Source organism: Notothenia rossii (assembly GCF_949606895.1).
Source record: "Notothenia rossii genome assembly, chromosome: 9".
NCBI lineage: Eukaryota > Metazoa > Chordata > Actinopteri > Perciformes > Nototheniidae > Notothenia > Notothenia rossii.
Window position 1 is genome coordinate 19,856,691 of NC_136907.1, and position 12,005 is coordinate 19,868,695.

Genomic DNA, 12,005 nt, shown 5'->3' on the forward strand with positions numbered 1-12,005 from the left:
ACAGAGATTACAGCTTTACATATGACATAATTATAACATGTTTAGTAAGACCGGAGTAAACCAGATCAGAGAAGAGGACAGGAAGCGACAAGCGTCCTCTCAGAAGTGGAAAAGTAATGAAATGGGGCCATCTAGATGTACAATGTTTAAAAGTTAGTTATTTACTGTAGAAGTTGATTAAGTATTCCCTTGATATAAAAACCATACCACATAACTTGCCTATTTATTAACTAATTAAGTCAAAAAATAAAAAGATCTTCAAACAAACTTTCTTTAGGCAGTTGAACACAGACAAACACACACACACAAAAAGGAGGTTATTATTGCCTAGGAGTTTTTATTTTCTACAGGAATTTACAGCAAAAAAAGACTAACACTGTTGTTGCTAATATTCAAAAAGGTCCTGAAAATCAATTCTAGCACTTTTTTGACAGGTATTAAAAACACACACACCTCCCGTCTCGGCCCCGCCTCTCACTCCAGTTTCCAGGGCAAGTAATATTGCATCAATAAAAAATAAAAATACATGATAGTTTTTTGCATTGGCACAGAACAAAAGCAGACGGGCAGCAGACGTGGGGCAGAGAGGATTCAAGAATCTCGTTTAGTTTTAAACTGCTAGGAGAAACAGATGTCAGGAACGTTTTTAAATGTTTGAAACTTTTTATTTATTTTTCCCCAAAAAACTGAAATGTTCTCTTTTTTCTTTTCCTATTCCTGTGTGTTAAATGCACAGGATGAGTAGCTTTTGCCTTTTCATCGCAGGATTCCTTTTATGTTTCCAAATGTATCGAATTAATTCCAATTTCCTCCTCCTTTGCCCTCTGGATCTCTCTATTTCTGGCTTTTTAGATTTAGATTTAGATCTTCATTTGCAGAATTTGCTAATTCACAGATGACTGAAGCCTGTTTATGTGCTATACTGTATTTCTCGTTACCTGGATGAATAAAACACTGAGTGGTATGACATGGTGGCATTGCTTCTTACTTTAAAGTTGTTGAAATGTTACAGACGCCTTTAACTTTAACTTCACTTCCAATACATTAAGTACTTAGGAAACCGTTACAATTGTCAAATTAGAAGCAGAAGATCATGAGAAAATGTGGACATCTGGTTCTCCATGCAGATTAAAACAAAGTCAGAAAATAGTATAAGCAAACATAGTGCGGCCCAAGTTTGCTTCCAGCTGTTTGTGGGACAGTAAGGCCTAAATACTGTATGCCCGAAATAATACAAATAAAAATGAATGCTCTAAAATAAAAGGGCGTCCTGCTTAAAACCTCCACATCTTGGAAGACGAAAACTGTGCCCACTGTTGTGTAGAAATGCCCACATTATGAAGGGCTTGGTGGAAAACTTTATAATTTTTAGCCTTTGGAGAAATGTTAGAAGATTCATACAAAAGCTTCATTTTGTTCTACTTTGCACTATCTGAAGATGGCTTTGTTTTCATTACCTTAAAGCCTCCTACAAAACACTTGGAAAAATATCTACAGTATATTCATCTAGATTTGATGCAACAAATGTTATTTCATTTGCTTGTTTTAATATATAATTGGGGTAAAAAGTAGGATTTGTATGGAACCAGAGGGGAGGGCTGATTTAGAAGCAGCTGTTCATCCACAGAAGAAATAAAAGTGCACTGGAAAAAGCAAGCAGATTTACAAGCCATTTAATCTTGAATTCAGTCTTAAAATCATACAAAAGGAGCGAAAGAAAGACCAATACATAGCCAAAGTTAACTTTTATCATGAATTTCATTTACGTTTAGATAGACCAGAATAAATAAAATATTTCACTTTTTTCCAATTGAGTGAGAGCTAAATACAAGATTAACTGACTTGCAGAAGTGAATGTTTTTGGATATTAACAGAGGAAGGAAGGAAGGAAGAATAGAGGTGAAAAAGAGGTAAGAAAAGAAACAGAGTGAAGGTATACATGGCAGCAGTTTTATAGGGTGTTATTAAAGCACTACAGACTAGGTGTGCCGGCTGCCTGCCACATACTGGGCTTCATTGTTTCTAATATGCAGCAGTGCGCTACGTTAATGTGTAATAAATCATTTACACAAACAAAAGTCCCCCTCCCGCTCCCAGCTATTACATCTGCATTGCAAAAGAAAAAACAAATAAATAAAATAACAAACACCGGAAAAAAAAACTGAGCCTTCAAACCGTATTTAACGCAACCCCGTATTTTTTTTCCCGGTGGCTACTGTTTTGTTTTCCTCTAAAAGATAATACAGAAGTAGTTTCGATGCAAGATTTGTTATTAATATTATTTTTTTTGTTTGTTTGTTTGTATTTTGTTTTTTAGAAAAAAACTATTTTTCTTCTTAAAGCGCACTTTCTACTTCCTCTTGGTCCGGTGGTGTCTTCTGATTGGCCGGTTAGTCGCTGTCTTCGTCGCCCACTGGATCTGCGTCCCAGCACGTAATGTCAATCTCTGAGCAACAAACGCACACAAATATGGTATGATATTAATATTTGTTGGTGTGATTTTGTTGATATGGAGTGTTGGACTGCTAACCTTGATTGATATTAATGGTGTATAATAATAATAATAATAATAATAATAATAATAATAATGTATTATTACCACTACCTTCTTTTCCTTGTAGATTTTTTTTACAATAAAGTCTACCAGGAATGTGAGGGCCTTATGCCCTATGTATAGTATGTATAGTATGACTGACTGTATCCTAAAAGCAATCTTAATTGAGAGCAGCAGAGTTGTGTGTATGCATCAGGAGAACAGTTACAAATTGAGTTGTGTTAAGGTTTTATAAACTAAAAGGCATAAAGACAAAATATATTGTATACATGTTTTTAGACAAGTATCTCACCTGGTGGCTTGTTATAAAAGACAGGCGCAGGTTTAGCCGAGGACTCCGATTGGCCAAATTGTTCCTCCTGTGATTGGCTGAAATAGCCCTCACTTGCCTTTAAGAACCAACAGACAAGAAAAACATTAAACAAAACTATTAATATGAAAAATAAAACAGAAAAACCTGTTTACTTAAAGCTCATCAGAAGCATTATTAACCTGTCTGACCTGAGTCCCCTCCTTCATCTCCCCGTTGGTCATCAGCAGCTCCTTCTTCTCCCCAGATGCATGCTGCAATGCATGCTGGTAGCTCAGGGTCATCTGGTCCTCGGCCATCACGTCCACCAGGCTGGTGGGGTCGTCCTCGGGGCCGGTGGCCGAGCACATAGACCCCTCAATCATGTCATCGAAGCTGAGGAGGGGCTGAGGCTTGGCGCTGTTGCCGGGCGGGATAGCAGCGTCGCCCATCAGGTCCACCAGATTGGAGGACTGGGAGTTCTGGGACTCGGGGGCGTCGGCGCTGCTGTCCCACAGGTTGACCAGGCGGTCTGTCCCGGACTCCCAGGCAGAGAAGCCGGAGGAGTCGCGGGTCTGCGGGGCCACGCTTTGCACGGGCTTCGTGGGGGCCGAGTCCTGGGCCGGGGGTTTCTGATCCTTCTTTGGCTCCGAACCTGGTGAAGAAAACGAAACACAACTTAAGCAGTGATTCCTTTTTTTTCACATAATAAAGGGGGTCTGCATGCTTTGTCCCAATAGCCTCATCAGTATTCCTAAAGAATTCAATTTGTTTTTGTGGATCACCCAAAACCAAAACTTAATCCATGTTATTATAAAATTATGTTTATAGTTGTGGAGACAGAAATTGCAATACATTTTTTTTAATGTTGACTTTAATTAAATGTTTTATCTCAACTGATTACACATAATTGCATAAGGTCAGTTGAAAGCAATAATGGGTAAGGTAAGGATAATTGTAAGATGAAACTGATCCTTTTTATTTAAACTGAATATGATTGCTTTCAACAATATCATTATCTGTAATTTGTCGATGTTTCAGTTTTTTCAGTGTGCAAGAGAAATCAAAATCAAAATGTGGACTGATAAAACAAAAACTATCTGCATAAATGGATACCACAAGATCTCAGTGATATACATATTTTGTTGTGAATGTACCCTTAAAAAATAATCAAAATTAAAACAAAGCCTTTGATGATGGTTTGATTTTAAGAGGATTTGTACCAAACAAATGTGTTTTGTTAACTCTGTACAATATAATGTATAAGTTGAAATATCTATAAAATGTCCTAATGCTTTATCTATAATTGTATATTAACACATACTAGACCTTTAACAAATATTCCGCTTCCTGCATTTTGAATGTTCTCCAAGTCCACATTGCGACTACGAGGACATTTCCATTAATTGATTAATATATTTCAACATTGTTTTGAGGTTCACTCTCACCCCACTCGTCTCTGCCGTCCTCATCCTCCCTGGTGAAGTCCTCTATGATGGAAGTAGTGACTATTTTAGGGATGGGTGACACGGCGGCCATGTTGAGATCTCTGCTTCCTTCATCGTCAAAATCGCCTAAAGGAACAGAATGACACAACAACATCGAAAGAGTACGGAGCAAAAAGTCACCGGCAAAACCTCCTATAAAATAACACGCATAAGACCAGATGTGTTAATCTACTGTAACACAGGATGTTCAACTGGAGCTGTGTTTTATATTATTTTTTGTCAAAATATGCCAGAATTTGGGAACGAAGGAACATTAAGCTGATTTAAAATAGTCTTCCGATTTTTGTTTTCTGATATAATCCTAATTCAAATAAGGTTAATATTTGTACCTCCAGTCACATCCGGTGTTACTTCAACACATACAACAGTGCACGAAACAACAACATTACATCACTTAGGCTGTAACACAACCAGCAAACACACAGATATGGTCACTGAGACAATCTGAGTTTCTAACATTGTCATCTTTGTTTAATACTTTATTATTAAGAAGCATAACTCCCCAAACTATCTTTGGCACTATGTAATTTTTGAGGAGCATAACTTTAGTAATGCTATGGATTTTTTTTCCAATACATTGGTATATTATCTCATTCCTGCAGATTTCCATCAGCTTCTGTTGTACTTTCTGCTTATTGCCAATGAGCAATGCCTAACATTATAGCTGCACAACATCAGCATGTTAGAAACGTTGTGCTAATTGCTTTGTGTTGTCATGCAGAGCCACTAGCATGACTCTAAACTCTTCATAAAGTTCATCATATTTGTGTCAAAACATTGAGACTTTGCAAGACATTTGTGCAAAAAGCCCAGGTGACATTGTTTAGAGGACACACTGGACATGTCATATTGACAGAAGAAGAAGTAAATGGAGAGTAACCAGTAAAGTTGAAGTTAATAGATAGGACAGTGACATATTCCTGGTACCATAATCGAGACACAACACTATCATGGAGCATGTCATGAAACAACCATCAAATATCCTCTGAGCATTCATTATAATGGCATCACTGCAGTGGGACACAGGTGAGTCACAATGCTGTTGCCACATCCAGGAATACAACTCATTATGACAAACATCAATACAGTCAGGAGAATCACTGCCACCATGAAAATGTCGCTCGGGTGATTTCATGCTTGTTGGAGTCAGACGTCTGAAGATTTCCCAGAAGACATGAACACAACAAACCACAGATGAAGAACAACAGTGTCTCTTCGAGTAGAAACAACATGGCTGACTGAGATGTGTGACCCTGAAAAAGCGATGAATCACAACATGCTCAGCGGGGTCTTGCTTGGGTGGGTTCTCCAATTCAATTTACGGTCAAAAGCCTCTGAGGGAACCAGGCTAATTGCTGGAAGAAGTGTTTTAAAAAAAAAACAGTCATCTTCTTCACCAGTAGAAGAAAATTAAACACACTTTCAGATTAAAAGGAAGGATTGTAGTTCCAGAGCTGTCTTTGAAAGGTGTCATTAAGGACAGGGATGAACTGGTTCTTTGCCCACCCAGCATAATATCTACCAATACAACACCTACCACACCTACCACACACACCACACACACACACACACACACACACACACACACACACACACACACACACACACACACACACACACACACACACACACACACACACACACACACACACACACACACACACACACACACACACACACACACACACACACACACACACACACACACACACACACACACACACACACACACACACACACACACACACACACACACACACACACACACACACACACACACACACACACACACACACACACACACACACACACCAGATCATAAGGGTGCTCTGCATGCTTTTGCCCAGTAGCTAACTTATTGCTGTTCATTGTCCTAAGTATTTCATATGTTTTAAAAAAATAACATTTTGTTCAATTATGCAACGCCTTTGTTTGTTTTGTTTAGCTTGTGAGATCTCTTAGACTTCTTCCCCCAATTGAGATATAAAAGGTGAACGATAGATTTGTGAGAATATATTTTTTTGTAAAACTGACCATTAAAAACGAATACAAAATAGTTGTCTCGATTGCTGTTGTGAGAAATACTTAAGGAATTTAGGACATTGAGTGTTATTTTTCTGCTAAACAACAAACACTAATGCTAAGAATAGTCAAAAAACATGTCTGGTTTTTAGATATCAGCTGGCTTTCACTTTTATAAAGCATCATTTGTAAAGTTAGGACTTGGATGCCAAAAGGTTTCTTGAAAACAAGGCAGAATTTTAAATGATTGGCAGTAATGATTGATACTTACTGATGCAGTTAATAGGCTAAAACATTCAGAATCACCATTATGTTCTTTTAACACATTGACCACTACATTGAGATCAAAGGGCAAAGATCCATATTCAGTCAAAGGCCAATAAACAGCGGTGACGACTGACGGACGGCTGGACGACGTCACACACACACACACACACACACAAACTCACATTTGGGTCAGTCGGTCAGGATTAAAAGCAGCAGTGTTTATGTGTGTGTGTGCAGGGAGGTGATGCAGATCCAGGATCAGAGGCGTGAGATGGAGGATCAGAAGAGGAAGGAGGTGAGAGAAAACCAGTGAGATTTTGAAGTTAAAGTAACAGCTCTTTATCCCTGTGAAAGTAGAACTTTCTTCAATAAAAAACATAAAACATCAGGAAAAACATTTTACAAAAAATAATTTGACATCAGCGGCTGACTGGACGACATCTAAAGGATGAAGACTGAAGGGAGGACACACTCAACATCTAGAACACAAACCGACAAACAGCTTTATGGTTTGCAGCCATAAAGGATATTTAATTGTCTACTATCGGTGAGTGAAATGCTAGTGAGCAGGTTAGCGTTTTAGCTTATTATAACCCTAAAAAAGGTTCATGGCTACATATCGGTTGGTTTTTAATGTAATGTAGGTGTTCCACCACAGTACTGATTCTAAAATACAAGTGAAAAGAGGTATTCTTGTTTAAATCAAACCTTATTTAACTTGAGATTCATTTTGTACAACAGGGAAGTTGATAGGTGCTGAAATATCTGCACTTGAAGGATAATGCTGGCTTTATTTTATTTGTTCTTATTGTCAACAATAAAAAACATCTCAAAATACTATGACTTCCTGTCTGTCTTTCTCAGATCCACTCCCATTCATATATACTGAAGACATCAACCCTTAGGAATACGATTTTCAGGTAAATGCTGGGGTAATTGAAATGTATTGGTCATTTAAAAGAAAAATTCAGTGTTTTCTAATGTTGTGTTTTAGTGGGTATATCAGGCTTTATACATACACAAATAATTGTTAGTAGATGCATTCAGTGTCCGTTTTGGATCTATTTATAGGATTTGCTGACAAGAAGAACATTTTTAATCATCACCAGACTTATCCTTCAACATAGATCATTACTAATCTGAGAACCAGCTACTTCAAATTACGACGTAAAGAGGTCAGGGGGCGATGGAGGTTGTTTGGTGTCGGGGGCAGAGGGAGGGGTTTTGGGGTGAGTTCAGCGGGGAGTGGAGAGGGGGATTCTAGGGGTTGGTTTGCAGATGTGTCGGGGTGAAAGAGTGAATGTGCTAAGGGGAGTGGGTTACAAAAATGAACTTTTTTGAAACTGGAAAGATGAAAATGCATGTGGACTTAAAACTGTGTTTGTCTGAGAGGCGTCATTTCATCGCTGCTGTCTTTCCAATAGGAGTCGTTTTGTTATGCTACGTAGAGTTATACAAAGAACGGTCAATAATGAAGCACAAATTGATCCTAGCTAGCGGCTAACATCAATTATCACATCTGTTTGAGCTTTATTCAATGTTACTGTTGAAGTGTGGAGTAAGGCAGTTACATTTTCCATTTAAAGTGATTTTCCAGAATTCTTTCTTGTCCCGAATTGAAAGTGGAAATGTTACAGTACTTGGAACAGTATTTCGAAGTTTACTTGACTGATTTGAGTTTTTGCAATTGTGTTGGTGCATGAAAAGATCAAATGATGGTTTACTTAAACTAGATACAACATCATTCTGGCTTTAAATGAGGCACATCATTCTGTGCCTCATTTAGGAATATTTTCATCTCATTATTTTAAGGGGCTTGAAAAGTAAAAGATAGTTTAGATGGATTGCATAATAAAAAAAATTAGGTTATTTTAGGATAATTACTTTTCATGAGGTCAAAACCAGAAAAACACTGGTATATTAGTGTTTATACAAATGTACGCGGGGATTATTAAACCGGTCACATTTTCAATATCCACATGCAGTTTCATTCTCATTTCATCTTTGTTTTATGAGTCTTTGTATCTGTGGAAAGGGTTTTGTGATTGGGGAGGGGATATCGGACCATCTGTCTTCTTCTTCTGCTGTTTATCGGTTATGTGCTGTACCTACCGGCGGCGGTGGGCTGTGTCCGTGAGTGTGGCGGGGTGCGGAGGGGCGACGTGCCCCGGGGGAGGGGGCTCGGACTGGGGCTGCTGGGACTGTGCTGCTGCCTCAAGAAGGGGCTGTCCAAGCGGCCTGGTGGTCGTGGCGACAAACAGCCACAAAAACCCCCGGACAACGAAGATTCAACACAGACAAGTAACAAAAACACGGAGCGACGCCGGGAACAGAGAGATGTGGGGAAGATTGACAGGACAGGAAGACAAGACAGACAAAAAAGCAAGAAAGACAGCGAGAGTAGAAGAAGAGAGAGTCGAGTAAAAAGCAGAAAGGATTGTTGGAAAGGCAGAGAGTTCCGTGGATAAGAAAGAGAAATATAGACGAGGAAAAGGTGGATAAAAAGAGAGTGGAGGAGTGGTTGATAAATAAAAGAAGTGGGTGAAATAAATGATAGGGAATGAGGATGGTGAACACAAATGCGGAGTGGAGAGGAGAGAAATTCCTCAAGGAAAAAAAAGAAAGAGAGAAAGAAAGAGAAGACGTTAGTGTGGCTTTATTCAAACCGACTGTAGACAGTATAGAGTTACGCAGAAATCGAGTTTAACTTCCATTCCTGATTATTTAAACCAGCAAATTCATTATGTCAAGAAAAAAGGAGATAACTTTGTGTGTGTCTTTAGAAACTAATGCTTGGTGTTTGAAAGACGTGAATCTCCTGCTTATATGCATGAAAATAACAAAAAGATATTGACCTGGATTTAGTTTGTCGCAATATTAGGACTTTATGATAAATGGGCAAACCCTATTGTACTTAATATAATATTTGGTTTCACTGCCAGTGAAATGATACTGAACAATATATATAGGTGTTCTTGGGCTTTTACTATCTTATCTTTGATTGAACATCAGATCTAACATATTAGCTATGACTCAAAAAACAAATGTAATTGTATTTATCCCCTGCAAAAATGGGAATAAAGTAGACCAAAGCCTCCACAAATCAGGGAAGAAGTGGGCGTATTAAAAACATCTAATTACATTAATAACACTAATTACTACAATTATTGTATTGTTATTTACCTCAAAATACATTTATGAGGACTATGCCCTTGCATATTGATGGGTCCACGCCTTGCCGATTGTTCAAGTTTGCCATGGTTTACTTTTTTATTTACCTCAAAGGCGCAAGTAGAAGCAAAAGTCCAGCAACACTTTTAGTATATCAAATTAATGTAAAGCTTGAGGATGAATAATAGTGTATTTTGGACTTATTACTGCCCATAAAGCCTATAAAGTGTCAACAGTTTGAGAAACTCTCAGAGGACACAGTGGAAGGTTTTTAGTTTGAAAATCATCATGAAACTGTAAAAGCGTGGGCAACAAAATATCATAAAAGTGGAAATGACATCCTTGCCACTGAGATGTTGTCTCTGTTTGAAGCAGGGTCATGCAAACACTAAAGCTGCACGCAAACCACATGGAACAAATTAACTCAAAAGTAAAATCACATTAAAGAAGCTCAAGTGTGTCACAAGGCTCAACAGCATCCATCAAAGTGTGAGAAGAGATGATGGATTTATACTGTTGTCTCTTCAATGTTGGGATACCGCATGTTACATTTAAACTCTTTCCTCTTTGTCATTAGTTTTCTTTTTTTTGTGGCAAATGTGCATATCTTAAAATGAGAAAGTAAAGGTCTGGTCGGAAGGAAGTCGCAGCTGAGGTGATTTTGAAGCTGACCAGTGAAAGGTTGAACATGTGATAATTCAAACGTCATGAACCCTCACACCCACTGCCTCCCTCACTGTCTCCCCCTTCAGGTGTCTTATCAAACTAATGTAGTAAAAAGTAAAAAGAATCCCTCTTAAATATAGTGGATTAAAAGTATAAATTAGCATTAAATGGAAATAGTCAAGTACATTTTGACATAACTGTACAACAGTATTTGAATAAATTAATAAGTGATCTTGTAGGCAGGTGTTTACTTTTATAAATACTTGTTAGTGTCAGTATCTTACTGTTTGAATGTAAGAGTAGAAAAAAAATAATCTTGTCTTACAGAAAAGATTATTTTCATTAAACTGGCATATTAAAAAAACCTTATAATAATATAAGAGATAAAAGCACATCTTTCATTCTTTTAAGGTTTTAAACAAGTTGATCATTGTTTTTTTCGGCTGGTTTCAAAATAATATTTAATACAGCATAATGGATAACAGCCTAAGACTTATAGAGTACATTTACAGTTAGTTTCCCTTCTTTCTACTCGTTCACCCCTGTTTAACCATTGAACAATATTGGATTCTGGTAACACTGCAAATGTTTTTATTGTTCCAGTTTAAACCACAATAGATTGAACCTAGGAGAAAAAGTGTTAGGTGAGTTTTGGTGCTTACCGCTCCTGTGGATGGAGACGGGTGAGGTGTCGACGCTGATGGTCATGGCTCTCTCCTTCTGCTTGAAAAACTCCCGAGGGTTTCCTGAGCGCTGAGCGATGATGGCCTTTGCCTCCTGGAAACACACATTATATAATACACACAATATTCAGCAATCTGGACTACAGTGTTCCCTGTTCCATTCATGTCAAGCCAAATCCTGCAGGAAAGTTCAATATCTTTACTCAGAATTTTCAAATAAGAGTAAAGTTACTCCAAAAAATGACAGAGCCACTTTTGACTCACCTCCGCCTCAGTCTCCTTCTTGTCCAGGTTGAGGTCGTCGAGGCTCGCTTTCGCTGCCTGCAGAGAAGAGGAACACACATGAAGATTTAAAGAACAATCTAGGAAAGCTGTCATTGCAGTTGTTGCCTGTAATGAGCAGATGAGCTTCCTCTGCTGTAGCTGCAGTAATAACAGCTAAACATTTTTGGTTTGATAAAAAAGGTCTGATAGTGCTGACTGAAAACTGCCTGACCCCTGCTGCTTTCTTCCCCTCTTCCATAAGTTACAAAGCCTAAAGTTCCCACGATCCATGAACTCAACACAAGGACAGATATTAAAATGTTCATATGATTAGCCAAAATATATTTTTTTTCCTTCTTTTTTTTTTTCAAAGTCAACTTTATTGTCAATCTTTCAGTTTGTGTACAGACAGAGATCGAAATACCGTTTCCCACAATCCCGAATACAAAAAATACAAATATATATACAAATATGTATACAAATATGTATATACTTATATACACACAATCAACAGACACATGTATACATATGCACACATTAAGACATAAATAAAAGAACAACAATCAATATATACAAAACAA

General features: G+C 37.9%; 1 protein-coding gene across 5 annotated transcripts in view; it reads right to left on the reverse strand.

Annotated features, from left to right (window-relative positions):
• Nucleotides 1–313: 313 nt before the first annotated feature.
• dbn1 (drebrin 1) overlaps nt 314–12,005 on the reverse strand; it is a 96,510-nt gene continuing 84,818 nt past the window's right edge. Inside the window, exons 9-15 of one of the 5 annotated variants that reach the window (XM_079650279.1) lie at nt 11,425–11,481; nt 11,140–11,254; nt 8,753–8,878; nt 4,292–4,399; nt 3,047–3,498; nt 2,847–2,943; nt 314–2,446 (exon numbers count right to left, since the gene is read on the reverse strand). In XM_079650279.1, the coding sequence (XP_079506405.1) occupies nt 2,391–2,446; nt 2,847–2,943; nt 3,047–3,498; nt 4,292–4,399; nt 8,753–8,878; nt 11,140–11,254; nt 11,425–11,481 (1,011 nt within the window). In that variant the 3' untranslated portion in view covers nt 314–2,390. Of the gene's footprint in view, nt 2,447–2,846; nt 2,944–3,046; nt 3,499–4,291; nt 4,418–8,752; nt 8,879–11,139; nt 11,255–11,424; nt 11,482–12,005 lie in introns of all 5 variants that reach the window. The other 4 variants (XM_079650277.1, XM_079650278.1, XM_079650280.1 and 1 more) reach the window with 4 other exon arrangements.